At 44.3% G+C, this 25,472-nt stretch overlaps 1 protein-coding gene across 2 annotated transcripts in view; it reads left to right on the top strand.

The window, feature by feature from the left end:
• KIFC1 (kinesin family member C1) overlaps positions 1-12,905 on the top strand; it is a 51,590-nt gene extending 38,685 nt beyond the window's left edge. For both annotated transcript variants that reach the window (XM_068250193.1, XM_068250192.1), the window contains exons 13-17: positions 492-630; positions 9,306-9,445; positions 12,089-12,162; positions 12,242-12,317; positions 12,771-12,905. In XM_068250193.1, the coding sequence (XP_068106294.1) occupies positions 492-630; positions 9,306-9,445; positions 12,089-12,162; positions 12,242-12,317; positions 12,771-12,815 (474 nt within the window). In that variant the 3' untranslated portion in view covers positions 12,816-12,905. The remainder of the gene's footprint in view (positions 1-491; positions 631-9,305; positions 9,446-12,088; positions 12,163-12,241; positions 12,318-12,770) is intronic.
• The last annotated feature ends 12,567 nt before the right edge of the window (positions 12,906-25,472 follow it).

The following is a 25,472-nucleotide window of genomic DNA, read 5'->3' as shown; positions in this document are numbered from 1 at the left end:
GAGCTAGCGTTACTACAATAATGTCACTTTGTGTGTATATTTTGTGTGATCTAACCCTCATAGTTGCAGGGATCTGGAGAGCAATGTGTTGTTCCCAATGAGAAAAATTTAAGGATAGGCTATGAATTGAACATAGCTTGTGTCAAATCCATATTAGCATTTGATTGACCATCTAATTTTATGAGCCAAAGCTCATCAGCTCCACCCAGAGACCAGTGTTGTCATTGGCAGTATACTTCAGCCTGAAAACCCCACCCTATTCCCAGGCTTTAGAGATGCAGAAGCTCCACGTTGCCTGCACACGCAGACCTCCTCTTGGCTGACATCCTTTGAATAAGAAATGGGGATTAGTTTGGTTCTGTGACCAGATCAGTATAGTTATGTGGCAGCTTTACTACAACTGTAATGTGCAGCAATAGATTAGGGGCTTGGCAAGGTACTTAGGATTTTTCTTGGGCTTCATTCCATGGATGTGTTTTTCTTCATCTCAGGTTCAGGATCTTCTTCTCACAGCTAAAACCAACCGCTCCGTGGCCAAAACTGCTCTGAACGACCGATCCTCCCGCAGTCACAGCGTCTTCCAGCTGAAGATCGAAGGCAAGAACAGCTTGAGGGATGTGCAGACTTCATGTGAGTGTCAGCCGATAGTATCACTAATGGGAAGTCACAGCTTATTAGTGTCCTCAGGATTGTTTCTGTCACTGAGTTCTCTGATGGAATCTAATGTTACCGTAGTATAAATGCTACTAGTGCCCCCTCCCCCCCCCCCCCCCCCCCCCCCCCCAGGCTCCTTCCTCAGCCAGGGCACTGTCTGCATAGACTGTATGTTCTCCGTTTAAAGTGGACCTGAACTCAGAACTCCTCTATGCTGTAAAAGATACACAACAGCAAAGAAACCTTTAAACAAAATACATTTCTTTGTTATTTTTTGTACAAATCATGAAATAAATCTGCACAGTTTCTACTTCCTGATTCATGGAAGCAGACATTATTGTCTACAGCCTGTGCTTTCAAATAGGCTTATCTGCCATGGCAGTCATGTGACACACGGGAGGATCAAATTACAAGTTGTGATTAGACACAAATTAGACAACAAATCTTTAAAGGATACCCGATGTGACATGATGAGATAGACATGGGTATGTATAATGCCTAGCACACAAATAACTGTTGTATTCCTTTTTTCTTTCTCTGCCTGAAAGCATTAAATATCAGGTATGTAAGTGGCTGACTCAGTCCTGACTCAGACAGGAAGTGACTACAGTGTGACCCTCACTGATAAGAAATTCCAACTATAAAAACCCTTTCCTAGCAGAAGATGGCTTCTGAGAGCAGGAAAGAGATAAAAAAAAGTCCAATAGTTCATAGATTTTAGCTCTGGCATACTTCAATGAATGTGTCATTGAGCTAAAACAATAAAACAGTTAAAACTTAGAAAGTAGATTTAAGCATAAATAAAACTGAAATATCTTAAAGAGGAGCTGTTAGGTATAAGGTCTCAGAGAAAATAAACACATATATCAGTAGCTAAAGATTGGCTGTACTTACATTACATATGCATTTCACTGTCCACGTTTGAATTTCACAGAATTTGTATATAGTATATGCAGAGATAGAAGCTCCTGACAGCTCATGGCAGGCTCCATGTTTTTCTGTCAAATGTGTCCTCATGTCCTGCCTGCTTCCTGATCACAGATAAGCTCGTACTTGAACAACACAGTGTGCAGTGAATATTAATGAGCCATGTGGCTAGGAACAATAGCTGACTCCTGCAGTGTACTCTGCCCGGAGATTTATCAGTGCTACGCGCTGGACTGATTACAAGCTGCTGTAACGTCTCATTAGCAGCCGAGGGGAGGGCCCCAGAATGCTTTGCAGTTTAGCTGCGGCTTGCGTCCTTATGGGTCTATAACAGCCTTACTGATAAGCCCACATCAAAGGTAACTGAGATTTTTATCTTCACTAATGGCTTTCTGGCTTCCTTCTAAACTGTTTAACACAGGAGAATAGAGGTTTAAATTCGCTTCTGCAGCCTGACAGTTACTCTTTAAGCCCTTTTAGGAGAAGGAAGATACAATTGTTTCATTTGTTTATTTCCGCTTCGGGTGTCCTTTACATACAGGGTGCATTTCTGTTATGTTTTCCTTATGTCCTGTGCAAGAGTTCCAGACTTTTCTTAGCAATTCTGCCCCACTCCAACATCCCAAAACTTTTATTAAGTTTACTGGCTTTATTAAGTTGACTGACCACCCTAAATTGGAGACTTTAGAGTGTAACATTGGATTATGACCGCTTGTGGGGGATGGGGGGCAGTAAGTGACAAGAATTGCTCGTCTTACGCAAAGCCCTGTGGAAAATGTCAGTGCTATTTAAATGTATAATTTAATAGTAATCCTGTATATGTGAGCTGTAACCTGATAACCCATGGAATCCGGATCTTTTTGAGAAAGCCATGCATGCTCCCTGACCCATGAATATCACACAAGAAAAAAAAACAACATATATCCAGGCACATCGCCTCTAGTTAGGACATTAAATAAGTTATTAAGTAAAGGGATGTGCTGAAGGGGGTGTGGCCAGAAAACAGCAAAAATCTATTAACCCTTCGCACTCTCGCATGCAAATGTTCAAACAAATGCATTCACAGATTCACTCATCCAGGCACCACTGTTATCCCTGCAGCTGAGTTAAAAGCCAGAGTTAGGACACCTATGTTTACCTGGGTACTTCTGCGCAGTATAGGTGACTAAGCATAAGAATGCATTCTTCTGTGAACTAAGATCCCGGCTTTTAACTCAGCTGCAGGGATAACAGTGGTGCCTGGATGAGTGAATCTGTGAATGCATTTGTTTGAACATTTGCATGCGAGAGTGCGAAGGGTTAATAGATTTTTTCATGAATGTCACACAGACGCCATCCAGTTTGCTGACTGGACAGTGCAGATAACCAGTTTTCCAGCATCTCCAAGGGCAGCAAAATTGGTAGCACGGTATTGATGAGGGGGCAGTTTTGTCTGCAGTTGATGAATTTTTAGTTTCAAAAACTTTTTTTTTTTTTTTTTTTATATTGAGAAACACAAGTGGCATACAAAAGTGCAGATGTAGGCTAGAGGTCTGGGTAGACCGTCATCATCAAAAGGTTTAGACCAGGGGTCTCAAACTCGCGGGCCATTTGCGGCCCTCGATACAATATTTTGTGGCCCTCGCCAGCAAAAGCTTCCTTATAGTTCGCTTCAGTGCTCCCAAGTAATCCGCCACATCCCCGCCCCTAAACGAGGGCTGCAGAGCCCCCAAATCACCCGGGGGGGCATTCCGCCGGCATTTCCTGGAAGGGGCAGAGCTTTCAGCTTCAGCTCTGCCCCTCCTGATGTCAATCGCCGCCTCTCCCCGCCCCTCTCTGTGAAGGAAGAGTGAGAGGGGCGGGCAGAGGCGGCGTTGCGCCACAATTGACGTCAGGGGCAGAGCTGAAGCTGAAAGCTCTGCCCCTTCCAGGAAATGCCGGCGGATTGCCCCTTGGGCGATTTGGGGGCTCTGTAGCCCTCGTTTTGCAGCGGGGACACAGCGGATTACTTGTAATGGGAGCACTGAAGCGAACTATAAAGTAAAATAGGCAAAATAGTTTGCTTCAGTGTGAATTTGATTTTGAAATAAAAATCAATGCAAGGGACGGTGGGGCGGGAGCTGCTGATTGTGAAATCCTGTATGCGGCCCAGTCTCATCCTGACTTTGCCTCCTGCGGCCCCCAGGTAAATTGAGTTTGAGACCCCTGGTTTAGACAGAAGGTTCATTATATAAAAAAAGGAAGCAAATAGCACTTTAACAGGAAATATAAACAGTACAGACGTGTTGCCCAATTTTATAGGCTAAGAAATATTAATTTTATTTTTTTTTTAATTTAAACATTATAAAGAACTGGGAAAGTCACTTTTTTCTCTCTAAATAGAGAAAATAATAGTAGTAAACATAGTCTGCATTGTGCCAAGGACAATCCAATATTATAGCAAAAAAGAAAAATGGAGTCGCGTAAAGAGAAGAATTTTAGAACTAGAAATTTGCAATGGCAGTTTGAATACCTGGGGAGGAAACTGATTGCATTCAAGGAGACCAAACTCTATCAAAATGGTGGTCCCTGTCCCATAAGTTATATTTAATTTTTTCATTAAATCGGATCCGAGAAGAAAAACTAACTATAACAAGTAACTTGTCTATATATCTTATCTAAAGTTTAGATAGTTTACACAGCAAATCTAGCTGCAAACAGCTTTAATAGAAAATGATTATTTATTCCTGTGATACAATGACAGAAGCCATGTTGTTTGTAAACGTTACACATAGGCAGGCTTATCTGCATCTTGAGCAAAAGGTGGATCAGCGCATCACCAGGCCGCCTCTGAATGGCCTACAATCAGAGGTGCGCTGAGCCCCCCCCCCCCCCCCCCCCAGAAACTGCAAACGCACCTTGAACCCAAACAGAAGCTCTGCATATACACCAAAAGCAAAGCTGTTAAGTGGGAGTAGCTGACCAAAAATGAATTAAATTAGTACATGACAAGGAAATGAACAGCGCTACTTAAAAACAGGCAAGTGCCTACCTGCAAAAGAGTGCAAGCCCCACTTGTGGGATAAAATACACACCTAACATACGCATGACCTGTCTACCACTGGAGGATGTTGGTTTCCGTAACAGCTTGCATGCAACCTATTAAGTACTCGTCCCTCCCACTGCGAAGAAGTCAATCCTCCATGGGAGGGGACCTAACACTAACTAAATCCTAGCCTATGTATATGCATAGCCTGGGTGCGGCTAATCAAGTAAAATTGAAAATTGCGCAAAAGGTGGATCAGTGCATCACCAGGCCGCCTCCGAATGGCCTCGAATCAGAGGTGCGCTGAGCCCCCCAGAAACTGCAAATGCACCTTGAACCCAAACAGAAGCTCTGCATATACACCAAAATCAAAGCTGTTAACCTGCTGGGCGGTCTGGACGAGCTCAGCTCGTCCAGTACCGCCGGAGCCTGCCGCTCAGGCCCTGCTGGGCCGATTTGGCTGAAATAAAAAGCAGCACACGCAGCCGGCACTTTGCCAGCCGCGTGTGCTGCCTGATCGCCGCCGCTCTGCGGCGATCCGCCGCGAGCAGCGGCGAAAGAGGGTCCCCCCAGCCGCCTGAGCCCAGCGTAGCCAGAACAAAAAGTTCCGGCCAGCGCTAAGGGCTGGATCGGAGGCGGCTGACGTCAGGACGTCGATGACGTCACTCCGCTCGTCGCTATAGCGACGATGTAAGCAAAACAAGGAAGGCCGCTCATTGCGGCCTTCCTTGTTTATTCTGGGCGCCGGAGGCGATCGAAAGAACGCCTCCGGAGCGCCCTCTAGTGGGCTTTCATGCAGCCAACTTTCAGTTGGCTGCATGAAATAGTTTTTTTTTTATTAAAAAAAAAACCCTCCCGCAGCCTGCCTGGCGATCTTAATAGAACGCCAGGCAGGTTAAGTGGGAGCAGCTGACCAAAAATGAATTAAATTAGTACATGACAAGGAAATGAACAGCGCTACTTAAAAACAGGCAAGCACCCAGGCTACACCCAGGCTATGCATATACATAGGTTAGGATTTAGTTAGTGTTAGGTCCCCTCCCATGGAGGATTGACTTCTTCGCAGTGGGAGGGACGAGTACTTAATAGGTTGCATGCAAGCTGTTACAGGAAGCCAACATCCTCCAGTGGTAGACAGGTCATGTGTATGCTAGGTGTGTATTTTATCCCACAAGTGGGGCTTGCACTCTTTTGCAGGTAGGCACTTGCCTGTTTTTAAGTAGCGCTGTTCATTTCCTTGTCATTATCTGTATCTTGAGCACTCAGCCTGTGAAAAAACCTAATCCTCCTCCCTCTTCCACCTCCCCTCTGCCTCTGAAATCAATGGCTAGTAACACCACCACCTCCTCCTCCTGCCCAGACTGAGCTCCCATGAGCCCTTGCTACTGCCAAGGCTATTTGAAAATCTGTGGGCGTGGCTTTTTTAGTTTATAGGGAATTAGAGTATTAAAACAAAAACAAAAAAGTATTTGGCTTGAGGAATGCCCTATAAACAATAGGAAAGGAACACAATTATGCAATGAGTAAAAGTTCCTCGGATCCACTTTAAGCATGGTAATATGTATTCGGGTAAGATAAAGTTTTTTTTTTTAGCCATTGTGAAGCGATATAAGTCTTAGTTGCATTTAGGAGAAATTGGACAAGTTTATGCTTTGCATGCAGCAATTTGTCTGGTTGTAGACCTAGTAGGCAGATCGCAGGATCAACTCGCAGATGAAGTGCCAAGACAGAGTTAATTTTGTGCATTAGCTTGCACTAGATTCTAGCCACAACAGGACATGACCACCATACAGTTGATGACTAAGTTCATGTTGAAATGCCCTGAACTATTTACACCGGCATTCCACAAAATAGTCAACGGCTCCTTACAAGAAGGGTGGTTTCCCTCTACTCTGAAAGAAGCAATCGTCAGGCCTCTACTCAAGAAACCATCCTTAGACCCAGATGCTCTAAACAGCTACAGACCTGTCTCAAACCTCCCCTTTCTGGGAAAAGTTATTGAAAAGGCTGTCTACCTCCAACTTGAAGCCAGGCTCTCCAGAAACAACATCCTTGACCCTCTTCAATCTGGTTTCAGGAAATATCACAGCTGTGAAACAGCCCTCACCCAGATTTGCAATGATCTGCTCATTGCAAGAGACAAGGGTCAATGTTCCATCCTGATTTTGCTCGACCTCTCAGCGGCTTTTGACACAGTCGATCATGAAATCTTACTCAACAGGCTACAAGAGTACTGTGGCATAGATGGCATTGTTCTCCGGTGGTTCAACTCCTTCCTGGCTGGCAGAACACAAAGGGTAGCCTTAGGGCCCTTCCTCTCCAACCCTGTACCACTAAAATACGGTGTACCTCAGGGCGCAATATTATCCCCTTTACTGTTCACCATATGCATGCTGCCACTTGGAGAAATCATACAAAAACATGGCCTGACATATCATTGCTATGCTGATGACACCCAGCTATATTTGTCATTCAAACCCGATGTCACAGACCCTACTCCACAAATAAACGCATGCTTAGCTGAACTTCAGGAGTGGATGAATAATAATTGGCTAAAACTTAATGCTGACAAAACTGAGGTTCTTGTTATCGAGGGCAAGGGCTCAACAGCAAAGCAGCCCCAGTCTCAACCAACACCGCTAAGGATAGGGAGCTCAGACCTGAACAACTCAGACTGTGTGCGCAGCCTGGGAGTACTGATTGATGGGAAATTAAGCTTCAGGAATCAAATCTCAGCTGTTGTGAAACATTCCTTCTTTCACCTAAGGAATATTGCAAGGATTAAACACCTAATTCCTTCAGAGGATCTTCCAACCCTAGTTCATGCCTTCGTCACATCAAGGTTAGACTACTGCAACGTCCTCTACACAGGCCTGCATAAGAAAGACTTACGCCACCTGCAATTAGTACAGAATGCCGCCGCAAGGCTGTTAACGAGCCAACCCCGCCATTGCCACATAACACCAACCCTGAGCTCACTCCACTGGCTACCGATAAAATGGAGAATTCTGTTTAAGATTGGCTTACTGACATTCAAATCCTTGCACAATCTGGGCCCTGGATACCTGAAGGACCTGTTGCAACTACATCACACCTCCCACAATCTTAGATCAAAAGGACGTAACACCTTGGTCACACCCAGAGTGCACCTCAAAACCTTTGGAGACAGAGCCTTTTGTCATGCTGCTCCTACACTTTGGAACTCCCTGCCACACCCAATCAGGACAGCCCCATCCCTGGAAGCATTTAAGTCTAAACTGAAAACCTACCTTTTCAGTCTGGCATTCATGAACATCTGACTATCTCCTCTGTAACACAACCCAGCCTGAAACCCTGTATTAATCTGAGACACAGCTATGCGCTTTGAGTCCTATGGGAGAAAAGCGCTTTACAAATGTTATTGTATTGTATTATGACTTTTTAATATATTCTTGTACCCCTTGCTGTATGAACACTAATTTCTCTTACAGTTTACTTTGGAATTCAGCAGACCACTGCAGTGTATACCCTGCCCATAGGAGGCGGAGAATAAGCACAGGCTTCGCCCCTAGTTGTAATCTATCCCAGGCAGGGCCAGTTTGGTGTCCCAGGAGGTGCAGTCCAGTCAGTTCTGCATCTGAGCTTGGATTTGTTTTCTGTATGTATTCTGCCCCAGCTGGGCCCATCTGCTGAGCTTTACACCAGGCCCAGATAGCCAGATGCTCTTCCTGTGATAGGCTGCTTTTTAGAAGTTTCTATCTGCAAGTATAATAATTATGGAACTATTGTTTATTGTATTTATAAAGCGCCAACCTATTACGCATCGCTGGACAAAAAATACATACAATACAAAGGATGACAGACGTTACAAGGTTATAACTATACAAGACAAATAGGGTACAAGATACATGATCATGTGATTTGGGCTGGTTAGGTAGGCCCAGTAATACAAGTACAAGGTGGTCATAGGAAAGGAGCACACAATCATTTAGAATACACTATGGAAGGGAAGACCTTGCCAAAGGCTTACAGTCTAAGGGGAGGGGAGATGGACATAGGCAGGGCTGTGGAATAAATATTCAGTAGAGAGTTACCATGTGGTAGGGAGTGGGTAAGCCATCCTGAAGAGGAGGGGTTTGAGGGCTTGCTTGAATGTGTTGGAGGGGGTGAGTCTGATGGGCAGTGAAAGGGAATGCTGGAGGCGGCTCACCCTAGTACTGTGAACTGGTAAACAGACCCTTGCGGTCTTTCAAAATGGTTTTAGCATCAGTCTTAAAATGTACCTATAGTGAAAAAGGGCTCCAAATGGGTAATTGCCTCAACAGAGGGAATCCTCTGGATAATCCTATGGTTTTCCTTGTCATCCTCCATTGGACCGTTCCAGCACTGTGTCCTAAAAAGGTTTGCGCCTGTGCAAGAGCACAACCCAATCTGGCTTCAGCAGAAAAGTAGAGTGGGGCGGTGCTACTGTGCAATGCAGCAGCGCTCACTAATGTACGAAAGCACGGCCGCAAACTGCCAGGGGGTCTCGGCATTCAGGATCTGTTATGGAACGGAAAACAAAAACTTTTTGTTTTTCCATAGTATTTTAGGAAGAGGGCTTTTTGGTCCATTGTAGCCCCTTACACTCTCCTAGGAGTTCTGCTTCACCATGAATGAGCATGCTGGGTACTCTGTAACTGTTATGGAATGGTTATCGTTGTGTAGTGTGGTCACATGTCTGTCCTTCTTACATCTTTAGCTGTCCTGAGTCTAATAGACCTCGCAGGAAGTGAACGCCTGGACCGCTCTCTGTCCACTGGAGACCGCCTCAAGGAGACGCAGAGCATCAACACCTCTCTGTCCACCCTGGGAATGGTGATCACCTCGCTGTGCAACAAGGCAAGTCCTGCAGTACCCATCAGTGTTCTGGCCGCCTGCATTCCTTAATTCATGACCACACTCTCTGGCTGGCTCGTGTAGCGCTATGTGCTGGTTATGCTGCATCGGGATTGGAGGGGAACTCGGTGAAGCATCAGTTGATAGTCATTTCTACCTTCCAGATAATGTTGTCCTCCTCTTAGGCTTCGTTCATATTGCGTTCCGCTCGTGTAGCCGTTCACGTTGGCTGTTTTTGGAGTTTTTATTTTCTACTCCCTGTGCTCAGGTGGGTGATTTGTTTTTGTGCAAATCTCATTCTAAGCGCTTTTCCCAAGCGGTTTTTTAATTCACTCCCTGACGCAGGTCAGGTAGTGAACTCTTTTGACCCAGAAAATAATAAATACAAGCTATTCTTAAAAATGCTAATGCAATCGCTGCACAAGCGATTTCGTGAGCGTTTTGCGTTTTTCCTCTACCTTCCATTGAGGCGGAATCGCCCCGGAAATGGTCCGCACACCGCTTTGCTGTCTGCCCAGCGCACGACCCTCGCTGGTATGAACCTTCTTACACACATTCATTGCACAAGCGTTCGTGGGGCATTTTTAAGAAGCGCACACGGGAGAATAAATTTAGAAAACGCCTGCACTGTGAATAAGCCCTTATAGGGGAATTAGTGTGCTTAAACATACAATAAAACCCTCCCCACCCCTAGACCTCTTAAAGGGAACCTAAAGTGAGAGCGATGTGGAGGCTGACACATTTATTTCATTTTAAACACTACCAGTTCCCTGGCAGTCCTGCTGATCTCTTTGGCCTCAGTAGTGTCTGAATCACACACCAGAATTAGCATATGGCTAATCCTGTCAGACTTCAGTCAGGAACATCTGATATGCTGTATGCTTGTATTGGGTCTCTGGCTAAAAGTATTAGAGGCAGAGGATCAGCAGGATTTAAAGGGAACCTGATGTGAGCGCGATATGGAGGCTGCCATATTTATTTCCTTTTAAACAATACCAGTTGCCTGGCAGCGCTGCTGCTCTTTCTGGTCTGAGGGTCTAAATCACACACCTGAAACAAGCATGGGTCTAATCCAGTCACACTTCAGTCAGAAACATCTGATCTGCTGCATGCTTGTTCAGGGTCTATGACTGAAAGTAATTGAGGCAGAGGATTAGCAGGGCAGCCAGGAAACTAGTATTGTTTAAATGGAAATAAATATGGCAGCCTCCATATCCCTCTCACTTCAGGTTCCCTTTAAAGGGAAGGTTCAAGCAAAATAAAAGTGTTTCACTTACCTGGGGCTTCTACCAGCCCCATGCAGCCATCCTGTGCCCTTGTAGTCACTCACTGCTGCTCCAGTCCCCCGCTGGCAGCTTGCCGACCTCGGAGGTCGGCGGGACGCATTGCGTACATTTTTACGCATTCCCGCTAGTGCAGGAACATTAACACATACATTTTTACGCATTACTGGTTCAATGCGTAAAAATACGCAATGCGTCCCGCCGACCTCCGAGGTCGGCAAGCTGCCAGCGGGGGACTGGAGCAGCAGTGAGTGACTACGAGGGCACAGGATGGCTGCATGGGGCTGGTAGAAGCCCCAGGTAAGTGAAACTTATTTTTTTATTTTGCTTGGACATTCCCTTTAAGAGCTTTTTCCTAAAATCATGTCGGCTGTGTAAGAATAGTGATTTTTCTCCCAGGTCACCGTGCAGCAAATGTGGGAGCAGCTGCTGCATTTATAGGTAAAATCCTGTTCTGCTTGAATTTGAGTAAAAATCATAATCTACTGCTAGACAACCCACTCTCCTCCAATTGACACCTTTAAGATATGTTGATCAGTAGCTCAGTGTTACACCCCTCCTGTGTGCTCCTAAAGGTGGCCATACACTGGTCGATTTGCCATCAGATTCGACCAACAGATAGATCCCTCTCTGACCGAATCTGATCAGAGAGGGCTCGTATGGCCACCTTTACTGCAAACAGATTGTGATCTGATTTCAGCCTGTAACCGATCACAATCTGTGGAGCTGCCGCCCCCCCCCCCCCCCAATTACCTGTTCTGGCTGGCGCGAGTCCCCTGGTCCCTGTTGTCTTCTTCTCTGCTCCGGGCTACTGAACTTCCTGTCCAGGGGAAGTTTAAACAGTAGAGGGCGCTCTACTGTTTAAACGCCCTGCCGGGACAGAAAGTTCTGTGTAGCTGCAGCCAGTCCGGAACCCAGCGCGGAAAGAAGACAGCGGGGACCAGGGGACTCGCACCGGCCGGAACAGGTAATGTATACCCGCTGTATTGCGTCGGGCATTCGAACGCCGCTATCGACGCACTCCTGACTCGCCGGCGATCGAAAAAAATCTTCCGCACGGACGGATCGACGGGAACGATCGATTTCGGACGGAAATCGATCGTTCTGTTAGTGGTGTGCGCGGCGATTTCACAGCCGATTCGATCACTGTGATCGAATCGGCCATATATCGGCGGGAAAATCGTTAGGTGTATGGGCCCCTTAAGTTGTTGGAAGAGTGGCCAGCTTAGTCAGGCTTCCTGGTAAGTCAAATACTGATGTGATAAACACTATAGAAGAAACACTAACCATAAATGTAATTGTACAAGATGGCAGTATGTGGCATCCTGTTAGTGTAACGTTTTCCTTCTTCCCCCTCCTGCAGGACGCTCATATACCTTACAGGAACAGCAAGCTGACCTACCTTCTACAGAACAGCTTAGGGGGGAACTCTAAAGTGTAAGTTGTGCCCCTCATGTGGTCTGTTGTTCTGACTTAACTTGCTGCTTCTGGATCTCATGCTCTTTCTCTCTTCCAGGTTGATGTTTGTGAATATTTCTCCTTTGGAGGAAAACTTTGGAGAGTCTCTGAACTCTTTGCGGTTTGCCAGCAAGGTAAGCACAGCTTGTTGTTTGACGCTTATAGAAAATGTCTAATAATGTTATTTGTATTACACATTTCTCTAAAATATACACCCTGCGTCCGAACAAATGCTACATTTATTACACTATGGAGATATTTAGGCTTCTAATATGCATGCAAAGTATCATGTACTGGACTCTTATCTTGAGGTGATCCTCAGGACAAGGGACTCAACATAGCTGGTTGCAGACTGAAATGAAGAAATATATATTTTAGCAAACCTCTTGTTCTTCAGGATGTTTATAACAAATTTTAGTGAGGATTTTACTTTTTAATAAGAGATTTGATCAGATCAGCAGTGCAAAAACTCAAACGCGAGTCCTGCACCAGCCCTAAATCATTTATAAACTAATATTGTAAAAATACAAACGTATTGCGTTACTTTCCCTGCAGTTCCTCATTAACCTCTTCCTCTCTTGTTACAGGTGAACGAATGTGTGATTGGCACAGCGCGGGCAAACAGGAAATGAGCTGGCAGCCTTTTTACTGAAAAAAAAACATTTGGAAACCTATTTTAAAATATAATATACAGCTGGCCATAGCCCGGCACAGGAAACCTGTATGATGGCTTGTTACTCTTTGCTAAATACGGTAGCAGAATATAAAATGTTGTGTTGTATGTGCTCATAGTTGCAGCTGTTACAGCTGATTTTTAATTTTTGTACTATCTTTCTACAGACAGACAGGATTTATGCGTGGAGGCAGGTGTGTGATTGAACAGCCAATCAGGAGTCTTATTAGCAACTACCAGTTTGGTTGCTAATAAAAGACTTTGCAGGTCTTGGAAACCCGTCCACTGAATAAACCTGATAGTATTCAAGTGAACCTGTCACTAGGACATACCAGCATAAACTGGCATGAGGGGTAAATGGAAGGCAGCCCACGGTGCCACTACATACCACACCATTGCTTTATATTAAAGTTAACCCGTCCTGAGTGGAATATGGGAGCTGCTATTGCTGGATGTCTGACTACTGACATCCGTGAGTCACTCATTTAGAAAGGTTTTAAAAATATTGCGGTGTTAGTCTAGTTGAGGACACCCAGCAGGAAACCTTATAGGAAAGTTCTACTAACGTGATTGGACGGCACCCTCTCAGTTTCAGATAGGTTGTCGTAAACTACACCCAGACTGTTCAGCCAATCACAATGCTTCATGCTGTAGAGGGTGCTGTGATTGGAGAACTTTTCCCTTTGAGGTTTCCTGCTGGGTTTTCCAAAAGTAGACTAGCACTGCTGTTTTCACACATGATGAAATGAACAGAACTGTGGACTGAGGTGTTTTGGGTTGACTGTTCCCCGAGTCAAAGCACTCTGTCAATATCTGGATGCAGGCTCTAGAACAGGGGTCTCAAACTCAATTTACCTGGGGGCCGCAGGAGGCAAAGTCAGGATGAGGCTGGGCCGCATAAGGGATTTCGCAATCGCGGCGCATCGCCGCCTCTGCCTGCCACTCTCACTCTTCCTTCACAGAGAGGGGCGGGGAGAGGCGCGATCCGTGTGGCGATTGACGTCAGGAGGGGCAGAGCTGAAGCTGAAAGCTCTGGCCCTTCCAGGAAATGCCGGCGGATTGCCCCCTGGGCGCTTTGGCTGCTCTGCAGCCCTCGTTTAGCGGCGGGGATGCGGCGGATTACTTGGGAGCACTGAAGCAAACTATAAGGAAGCTTTTGCTGGCGAGGGCCACAAAATATTGTATCGAGGGCTGCGCGTTTGAGACCCCTGCTCTAGAAGAGAAGCAGTGCCGGGAACAGCACACAACTCTTCAGCTGTATCCCAGCCATGTTGTCTGGACTGATGTACGTCAGACACAACATTTTATGGTGAAAATGGCTTTATAAAGCCTTGTCCTTTTTTATTCTGGGAATACACCATGAGTTTTTCAGCAGATAGGATGGCTCGATAGATAATTTCCAACAGGTCCAATCTGATTCCGATCATTTTTCTGATCGACATTCTCATAGAAGTGATCAGAAATTAAATCTGTTAAAAATAAAAAACAAAAAAAACTTGTCTATTCCCAGCATTAGATCTTTCTCCATCTCAGTTTATCACATGCCTGTATTTAGATGATTACCGAGTGCTTGGACAGGCTAGGCATAAATCTTACTTCAGTCAACACCAATGTTTGTTTCTGCTGACGTTATAGACTTAAGGTGGCCACACACGATACAACAAAATGATCCGATTTAACAGTAATTCGATAAAAACGATCGTATCTCTCGAAAAAAATCGAAAGCTTTTTTTTTTTTTTTTTTTTTTTTTTTTTTCTTAATTCGACTGAAAAATCCGATTGGATTTCCCGTTTTTCGATTTCAATCGATCCGGAATGCCAGATATTTCTCTTCCATTTCTACTAAAGATTGTATGGTGTGTGTTGGATTGTTAATTTATTAATATACACACCATAGCAATTTTCTCTGAGTTTCCACTCATTTTTATCATAATTGGGGAAAATTGAACATAGGTGTGTGGTACATTGGTCATATTTTTGAAATGTTACAATCAATCAGAAAAATTTATTGCAATTCTTAAATTGAACAGATATTTAAAAAATTGTATGGTGTGTGGCCACCTTTATGCTGGGAATACACGTTACGTTTTTTGCGGAGAATCGTTCCGATAGATGCCTTCGATGATAAAATTCTGACATGTCCGATTCTCCACTAGATTCTGTTCTGCTCGATTTCTTATAGAAGTGAATGGAAAAAAAGATAAGAAAAACGAGCAGAAGAGAATCGCGCGGAGAATTGAATGGCTAATCGTGTGGAGAATCGAACGCGGAAAACGTAACGTGTATTCCCAGCATCATGCTAGGTACACACTGAGATTTTCTGGCAGATTTACAGTCAGATCGATTTTGTCATCGATTTCAGACTGTTTGCCATTCACTTCTTTCTGAAAACTGTCCAAAATCGATTGGAAATAATCAATCTGACAGTAAATCTGCCAGAGAATCTGTGTGTACCTAGCATTAAAGAGAACCCGAGGTGGGTTTGAAGAATATTATCTGCATACAGAGGCTGGATCTGCCTATACAGCCCAGCCTCTGTTGCTATACCAAACCCCCCTAAGGTCATTCTGCACTCTGCAATCCCTCATAAATCACAGCCATGCTGCTGACAAACAGCTTGTCAGCTGGCTGTGTTTATCTCTATAGTGTCAGTCTGCTGCTCTCCCCGCCTCCTGCAGAACTCCGGTCCCCGCCTGCATCCCTTCCCTCCCTGCTGATTGGAGGAAAGGGACTGGGGCAGGGACCGGAGCTATGCAGGAGGCGGGGGAGCAGCTGAGACTGACACTACAGATGTAAACACAGCCTCACAGCATGGCTGTGATTTATGAGGGATTGCAGAGTGCAGGGGGACCTTAGTGGGGTTTGGGATAGCAACAGAGGCTGGGCTGTATAGGCAGATCCAGCCTCTGTATGCAGATAACATTCTTTAAACACACCTCGGGTTCTCTTTAAAGGACAACTGAAGCGATAGGGATATGGAAGCTGAAATATGTATTTCCTTTTGACCAATACATGGTGCCTGGCATCCTGTTGCTCTTTCTGGCTTCAGTACCTCTTCATCACACACCGGAAACAATCCGATCAGAAACATCTGATCTGCATGCTTGTTCAGGGGCCAGGGCTGAAAGTATTAGGGGAAGATCAGCAGGACAGCCAGGCAATGTGCATTGTTTAAAAGAAACTGTCAGCCTCTGTATCCCGCTCCCTTCAGGGTGCTTTGAAATGAACCTGAGGTGGCAGTGAGGGAAAAAAAATATACATACCTGGGGCTTCCTCCAGGCCGCCGTCCTCCACATCCTGGATTTTCTGAAGTTAGCCCCGGAAAATCCTCCGGTCCACCGTGTACTGCGCAGAATCTTCCAGTGACTGGGAGGAGCAGGGGGCTGGCCTGCGATGACTGCCCCTCGATTTTCCGAGGCTAATTTCAGAAGATCCGGGAGGTGGGGTACAATGGTGAGGGAGTGATCGGCCTGGAGGAAGCCCCAAGTATCTATAATACCCCCCCCCCCCCCCCCCCCACCTGCTATCTGTTCACTTTAAGAGGTTCGCGGGACACTTAGATAAAGCTGTAGTCTCCCTTCATTGTGCCCAAAGTAGAATTAAATAGATCTTCATCTCTGTATCCAAACAGCCTCCTGACCCTCCCCCCACCACCCAGATAGCGATGCAGCAGCGGCTGGACCAGTGCTGTGGCTCCGGTTACCATCATACTGATTGCCTTACTGGCTGTCTGAGTTGCACTGCGCCTGGGCTGCTAATGTTCTGTAGAAATGGTCAGTGATGGGTTAATAATTCCAGCTTGCATGCAAATTTAATTTTTCAGTTTCAACCTGCATACAATTTGCATGCAAGCTAGAATGACTAGATTATCATTGGCCATCTCTAATGCTCACTAGAGAAGCACCCAGAGCAGGAAAACCAGATGCCAGATGGCCTGCGTTATAGGGAGTCTAAGCAGAACTGAAATAAAGAAGTTACCCAGTTTTAAAGGATAACGGAAGTGAGAGAGATATGGAGGCTGCCATATTTATTTCCTGTTGAACTATACCAGTTGCCTGGCAGCCCTGCTGATCTATTGGCTGCAGTAGTGTCTGAATCACACCAGAAACAAGCATGCATCTAATCTTGTCAGAAACCTCTGATCTGCTGCATGCTTGTTCAGGGGCTATGGCTTTAGAGGCAGAGGAACAGCAGGACAGCCAGGCAACTGGTATTGCTTAAAAGGAAATGACTATGGCAGGCCCCATATCCCACACACTTCAGCTGTATACTAAAAAAGTGGTGCGGCAACATTAAAGGTGCTTTAAAAAAAATTTAAAAAAATTGTTTAATGGTAAATTTTCAAGACACCACAAATCAAATCTAAAATTTGAAACTGTTAAAAAAATTACTCCTCCGCCGCAGTTCATGCAGCTTTTTAATAAGCACTTTATGGAACATTATACAGCAAAAATGACAACATATAATCTATACATGAAATAGACATCATGCTGGCGGATGGCAGGACTGGCAGCAGCAACAAAAAATAACAAATTATCGTATGTCAGTTTGACTACTAACCATAGTCGCAATGGCTGCCTTAGTCAAAGCCAGTTAACCAGCAGCTGCATAAATGTATGCTGGTTAGTGAGCTTTAGTCCAATCTGTTTCTATTCTGCCAAAATTGATATTTTTGCTGTTGAGCAGTAAGCCGGTGGCTGATTGGCACTGCCATCTCTCTGCACATCTGGATCTGAGTTCTGCCAACCATTTTGTTTGCTGTCTATCGCCCCCTGGTGCCTGCTTGTGCTGTGTGCTAGTGACTGGTTATTTTTAATATCAATAGTGTGTATTGTGACGGTGAAAGCAGCGATCTCGTGGTGGTCGAGTATTTCTATGCTGTAATTATTTTTATGGATATTTGTATAAATGTAAATATGCATGACCTCGTGTTGTAAATAAATCTACCTTGTTTTGTAGTGATCTCTTACTGGCCCTGTGATGTATTTCATACATTGACATGTCCTGGTAAAAAGCTTGCTTAGTTCACCTGGTTTTGAGGACTGAATTATCGCAAATACCTTCTTTTTTAAGAAGGAAAACTTCGGATACCCGAAGTGACATGAGATGCAGGGCCGTGGAGTCGGTACAAAAATCCTCCGACTCCTCAGTTTAGGATTCCTCCGACTCCTCTAATTTGCATATTACAATCTTGTTGATTGAAAGTATGTAACATGAAATTTGTCTCTTAACTGCCAACGCTTAGGAATTTTAAAAGACAACTGAAGTGAGAAGGATATGGAGACTGCCATATTTATTCCCTTTAGTCATAGACTAAAACTAGTCCTTGGTAAGAGTACTTGTAAAAGGTACAGGCCGGAACAAAGAACATCTATCAGGCCCTAGGCAATGTAAGTGTGGGTACATGTAAGAATGATGTGCAGGTACTCTGCAGGGGAATGAGGAGATTCTTCCTCTATTACACATTCTTCATGCACAATCTGAACAAGGTTTATGGGTGACAGACAACACCTCTGTGTTCAATGTGCACAGCATTCTTAGTGGATTCCCTGCAGCTCTGTGGGGAGTGCATATGTAGAGTATAGTACTACTGTGTAACAAAGTAAACCTGAGACAGATGAAATTCAAGTTTTATACATACCTGGGGCTTCCTCCAGCCGCCTTCAGGCTAATCAGTCCCTCGCTGTCCTCCTCCGCCACCTGGATCTTCTGCTATGAGTCCAGGTACTTGAGCCAGTCTGGCGTAGTGCGCATGCACACACTCTGCCGCTGGGAGCGTACTACACCTGTGCAGCACTATTGTGCAGAACGCTCCTGGCTGTGGAAGCGGCATGCGTCCGGACTGAGCTGACTGGCTGAATTACCAGGACTCATAGCAGAAGATCCGGGTAGTGGAGGAGGACAGCGAGGGACTGATTACCCTGAAGGGGGCTGGAGGAAGCCCCTGGTATGTATAAAACTTTTCTTTTCATCCTTCTCAGGTACCATTTAATTTGTAGTTACTAAACCAAATTTTAACAACATATCAAATTATTTGATTTTATGAGCGAAGAGAGTGCGTACATTTGCATAAATAAGAATCAACGCAGAATTATTTCCATCTCATTGACCATCTCTATTAGTGACACGGCTACACATCAGGCTTTATACTTACAGCATAGATGTTATTTAGTATATATAAGAGATTCCGGTGTACACATCATATATACAGTCACAATCAGATGTGTATATCTGACTTTAAAAATACGGGGACTGCTTTATTGAAGCAGCACAAGTAACTAATTTTGATTGGTTTATTTCATTTTTGTGGACTAAGCACAGCTATTACTGTATGTATAAATTATTTATGACTATTATCTGAGAAATAAAACATTTTATATTTTCTATTTTAATTACAGTTTAATTTATTAGGAGTTGGAGCATTTTTTCCCAACTCTGACTTCAGGCACCCAAAATTGCCCCGTCTCTCCGACTCCACAGCCCTGTGAGAGACAAGTGTATGTACAGTGCCAAGCACACAAATAACGATGCTGTGTTCTTTTTTTCTTTCTCTGCCTGAAAGAGTTAAATATCACGTATGTAAGTGGCTGACTCAGTCCAGACTCAGACAGGAAGTGATTACAGTGTGACCCTCACGGATAAGAAATTCCAACTATAAAAAACTTTCCTAGCAGAAAATGGCTTTTGAGATCAAGAAAGAGATAAAAAGGGGAATTTCTTATCAGTGAAGGTCACACTACAGATACTTCCGGTCTGAGTCAGGACTGAGTCAGCCACTTACATACCTGATATTTAATTATTTCAGGTAGAGAGAGAAAAGGAACAGCATCGTTGTGTGCTAGGCACTGTACATACTCATGTCTATTTCATCATGTCACTTCACTTTGGGTATCCTTTAAAGAGAATCTGTATTGTTAAAATCACACAAAAGTAAACATACCAGTGCGTTAGGGGATATCTCCTATTACCCTCTGTCACAATTTCGCCGCTTCCAGCCGCATTAAAAGTGGTTAAAAACAGTTTTAAAAAGTTTGTTTATAAACAAACAAAATGGCAACCAAAACAGGAAGTAGGTTGATGTACAGTATGTCCACACATAGAAAATACATCCATACACAAGCAGGCTGTATACACCCTTCCTTTTGAATCTCAAGAGATCATTTGTGTTTCTTTCCCCCTGCATCTCTCATGCACTAAAGTTTCAGGCTGCTCTTTTCTTCCTGCAAACAGCTTTGCCCTAGTCTGAATTTCCTCAGTATGTGAAAGCCCAGCCAGCTCAGAGGACGATTTATCCAGATTGTAAAAGATAAGAGAGAAGCTGCTCTAATCCTAAATAACACACAGGCAGTGTGCATACAGGGGGCTGGAAGGGGAAGTTCATAGCAGAACCACAACACTGAAGAACTTGGCAGCCTTCCAGACACAGGCTGACAAGAGAGAGATAAGTTGATTTATTACAGAGACTGTGATAGTACAAAGTGCTGCAGTAAGCCAGAACACATTAGAATAGCTTTTGTTACGGAGTCTCTTTAACATTTATTAAGAGGGTTTTTTGGTCCATTGTAGCCCTTTACAGACTCCTAGGAGTTCTGGTTCACCATGAGCTTACTGGGTACTCTGTAAGGCCCTGTTCACACTTGCGTTTTTGCAAAAGACGGAACAGATGTCTGTATCTGTTCCGTGCGCATCCGGACTGGATGCGTACGGTTGCACTCAGGATCCGGTCTGGATCCGTTCCGTTTGCATCCAGTTTTTTATCAGTAGGTAATTCGGTTGCTATCCGTTTTTAAAGAGATACAGACTATACAAATTCTTGGGGTCTTGGAGGTCAGCAGAAGCCCTGGGGTCATTGTTGGAGACAACCTGACGTGTGGAGATCATCCTTGGATATAGAGACTGCAGTTTGGACCATGGATCCAGTGTTTTTGTACTCATTTTACCTGGGAATTGCCTCCTTTTGAATTTTTACCTATACTATGTGGGAAGAAGGCATGCTCCTCGCAGGAGATGGTGGGTGCACCAGGCAGGTAGCTGCTGCACCCGTAGAATCAGGTCCTCAGGTGTGTAGGACCTCACCTCGTCGTCTGACATGCTGCCAAATATCTCCAGCCACAAGTCACTGCTGCTCCACTCCTCAAACGCTGGGCCCATGAAAACGCATAGGATGTGGGTAGAACGACCAGATTTTTTATAGCCAGTGTGTTGCCTCATTTCCGTTTCTCATTGGTTTCAGCTGTGCGGATGGTGCAGTCAGGATCCGGTCTGGGTGTGGCGGCCGGATCCGAAGTACGTGAAAAATAGAGCAAGTTGGAAAAGTGTCCGGAGTCTGTATCCGGTCCGCGTGGAATGGATGAGTATGTACGCATCCATAGACTATCATTGGATTGCCAAACATCCGTTCCGTTTGTACAGTATATGTTCCGAATCCGGTCTGGAAAATCCTGACTGCTAATGCAAATGTGAACCCAGCCTAACTATATATAATATCTAGCTGTATATTGGTATGTGGCCCCTCCCAGTGATGTCACAGCCTAGGCTATGAGGTCACAAAGCCGCCTCCCGGTGCACTCTGGGAGACTGGGTGTTTTTGCTGACTTCAGAACACATAGGAAACATTCCACAGTGATGCACCTACCAGTAGTAAAGATGTCTGCACCTGTGATAAATTTCAGCATGCAACTGGGGGGGGGGGGGGGAGAGGAAATATTTTACAATGGGCAAATACTGACCTTGTGTGCTCTGAGGACATCACACATTGTACAGAAGGTAATCTCTGCTGTTCCCCTACGTTATCGCAGTGCAGTAAGCGTATTGCTATGCCGATCTCTTGAACTTGGCAGAATGAATTGAGCCAGGAGTTCACCGGATAGCGATTGGGGGGGGGGGGGGGGGGATGTGTTGTGGTGAAACTGTCAATGTCTGCCCATAATGTGTAGTTCATTTGTGCTTCTGACCCTTTGATCGCTGTTAGCCAATCACAATGGTCACAGTACATCACCTTGGGCAAAAAAAAAGAATCTGGTCCTTTAAGGACACCTGAAATGAGAGGTATGAAGGCTGCCAGATTTATTCCTTTTTAAAAAAAAAAAAAGTTGCCTGACAGTAGTGCTAATCTCTCTGCGCATGAAAGGTGTGTCTTTAGTCGTTTTCTCCTCTGGTCTGGGAGCCTCAACCTTTGAAGTTCCTCCACTGGATACACCCATTGTGACTGTCACATGACTATCATGCTGTGGAGAGAACTGAATGTGCTTGAGGCCAGAACTGATGACAGGCCTATGGGAGATGTAGAGAAAATACAGAATTTAGGCAAGCAACTATAACAAATTTCGGAGCCCAATCTTCAGCGTTGAAGCTGTACATTAAAGAAGGGCACTGAAATAATGAGCACTATTATTAACGGACACAATAACGGGAACCTTGAACATGCAGTTGGGGGGGGGGGGCAAACTATAATACAATGTGCAGCTCAAATAAGGAGCACAGCAATCAAAAGCATTGTGATATGGAGGTAAGTTTTCTCACCCCACATTTAAAGATCGTGTGTCTCCTATAAAATAAGTCCCCTCTGCCCCAGTAACGTATAACAGAGTTCCATGTGCTCTTAACATTGTGGTTATGAAAGGCTGGCTTGTGCTGTACATATTGTGGCTGGCGTTTGGCTTCAGTATCTGTTTCCTGTATAAATGTTCTGAATAGATGAAAGTCTCTTTTGCTTCCTGTCAGATGACTGTGCACATACTTACGTGTGTAATTAGTATGCACATATTTAATTAGCAGGAAATTAAAATATGAAAAAACATTTGCCAAGTTATTGTGTTAATAATGAACCTACACCCAAACACCAACACTAGGACCTATCCGCCTGCAGACCAGGATGCCTGTCTGCAAATGATTGAATCTATGGACTGCAAACTACATAGCTGAACAAAGCAAACCTAAGCCTTTTATAGAAGCAACGTGCTGGTCTGAATACCTGTTTCATAGGCCAAATGTGCTGCCAGTGCAGCTTGATTCCTCTCCTCTCTGGATTTGGCTGCTGGACAGGGAATTCAGGTGTGATCATGTGACTCCCAAAGGAGGAAAAAAAATACAGATGCCTGGCTGCATTTCTCAGCATCCCTGGATTACAGTAAGAAATGGAATAATAAATATTCATTCCTCAATATATGTGTATATTTTTGGTTTTTGAATCATGTAGAGATACAGTTACTGTATAATCCTGTAATACATGCATTTAGCTAAGAAGCCTCTCCCGTTTGACATACTGCCTCAGTCATGTGTTCATTAGCTTTGTGGTGTCCCTTGAGAACACGCTACCAGTGGGTGTGTCTTCCTTCACTGATGACAGCGTGCACACTGATGGAAGGGAAACAGTTTGCTGTATTCTGAGCTATTTCTGGAATGCAAAGCGTCTCAAAAACCACGAGGAGTGTCACCTAAGCATGTAGCAAATGAAAAATGTTATGTATGTGTTTAATATAAGTTTTATTTAAAGTGTAACTGTCAGGCATAAAATCAAAAATCAATTCTTTATTTTTATCTGGTCAACAAGTAATAAGGATGCTAACCAGGCAATCCAAAAGTTAAAATCTCTATTACTTGTCTTGTTTATAAGGACTCTTTCACACTACAGGCAGTGGTAAAATGCTAAAACGCTGCGTTTTGGCTGCAGGCGTTTTAACGCCAACACATTACTATCCATTGTAAAGAGAAGCGCCGCGGTCAGCCCCAAAAAAGCTCCTGGGAGCGTTGAAACGCAACGCTCCAAAACGCAGCGTTAGATGTGAAAGGTAAAATGAAAGTCTATGGACTTTCATTTTACCTTGGAAAACGCCAACTTCGGCCGTGGCGTTAAACCGCCGAAAAAGCCCTCTAGTGTGAAAGGGCCCTAATTGATCATTCCCCAGTTTACCTGACTCTTATTTGGTACGTTGCCGCACAAAGGAAGTTGCAGGGCATGCTGGGTTGTCTTTTTTTTGCTTCTTTATTTCCCCTCAAACTTAACTAATGTCCAGAAGCAAAAAAGGACAACCCAACATGTCCTTCAACTTCCTTTTTGTGGCAGTGTACCAAGTAAGAGTCGGGTAAACTGGGGAATGATCATTTATAAACAAGAAAAGTAACAGAGATTTTAACTTTTGGATTGCCTGGTTAGCATCCTTATTACTTGTTTACCAGATTAAAATAAAGAATAGATTTTTTATTTTATGCCCCACAGTTACTCTTTAATAGGAAGATAATTTTTTTTAATTGAGGTCCACTTTAATTTACCGTGATGAAACTAGTCAGGCGGGAGAGGTGGAAGGCCATACAGATATATTACTTCCTGCCCAGATGGGAAGTGCGGATGTCTGCAAGAGAGACGTGTGCAAGAGAAAAGAGAGAAGAGCTAGAACCTTCAGCTATTTTATGTTACCAAACATATTGTCAAATGTCAATTCACTAGGCTGTTTATTATTTTCGTTTTGATTAAAATTACCGACTTATGAGGTAAATACTACTTAAACGTCAATTCACAAAGGATACCGCAAGGGGAAAATCAAATGAGCTATTCAGTATTTTAACTCAAGCTTGGAGCTCTCTGTAAAATAACAGCCATTTGTGAGGTTGCAGAAGAGTAAGGAGAGAGAAGGGGAAACCTTAGAGAAAAGAGGAAAGCTACTGTATTTCTCACACCATAAGATACACCTGACTGTAAGACAAACAAGTTTTAGAGGACTAAAATCGGGAAACAAAATATTCTCAACCTGGTGCATCTTCATGGTGAAATACGTTTTGTATTGATGTGTATAACCGTCAATACCGCCAGGGAGGTTAAAGCCACTAGAGGTGACCCACTAGCAGCACTTTTCTAAGCGCTTGTGATTTGTAAAGATCTTTCTAATGTAATGGGGGGGATTTTTTTTTTAAATCACATCCCTCAAGTGGGATCTCACGCAGAGCATTATATTAGAGCGTTGCTAATGGGTTCAAGGCCTTATTCAAGACAACGCAAGTGCCTAGGCCTTCCCTCTTCACCCACCCTTGCCAGTATGTTTATAACGCATTGTATTTAAAGACCACTCCAGTGAAAAAAGTGAGTTTATAATCTGTCACAACTGACGTTTTGGACTAGTCCATCTCCTCAAGGGGGATTCTCAGGGTTTTCTTTTGTTTTTAAAAGCATTTCCTGAACATCACCTGCTAAGTCTAACAGACAAAATAGCATGCAAAGATGTAGGGAGGCTGGCTGGTATCTTACTATATTGGCAGTTAAACTGTTCAGGAAATGCTTTTGAAAACGAGTATCCCCCATGAGGAGATGGACTAGCCCAAAACCGGTTGGTTTTTACAGATTTAATTGCGTACTTTTTTCGCTGGAGTGGTCCTTTGAAGCGGACCTGAATATACAAAAAAAAACGTTTTGCTTAACTGGGGCTTCTTCCAGCCCCCTGCAGCTGCCCTGTGCCCGTGCTGTTTACAAACGATCGTCCGTTCCCCCGCCACGGCTCACTTTTCTTCACGACAACTTCTAAGTTGATGTCCAGTGCACCTGCGCACCCCTGGCTGCGCGCATCTTCGTACGTGCTCCCGTGGCCAGAAACATCCTGCGCAGGTGCAGTCCTGCCTTGTACGG

This window comes from Hyperolius riggenbachi, chromosome 8 (assembly GCF_040937935.1).
Source record: "Hyperolius riggenbachi isolate aHypRig1 chromosome 8, aHypRig1.pri, whole genome shotgun sequence".
In the NCBI taxonomy this organism is placed as follows: Eukaryota; Metazoa; Chordata; class Amphibia; order Anura; family Hyperoliidae; genus Hyperolius; species Hyperolius riggenbachi.
This window is presented reverse-complemented; position numbering and strand designations above follow the sequence as displayed.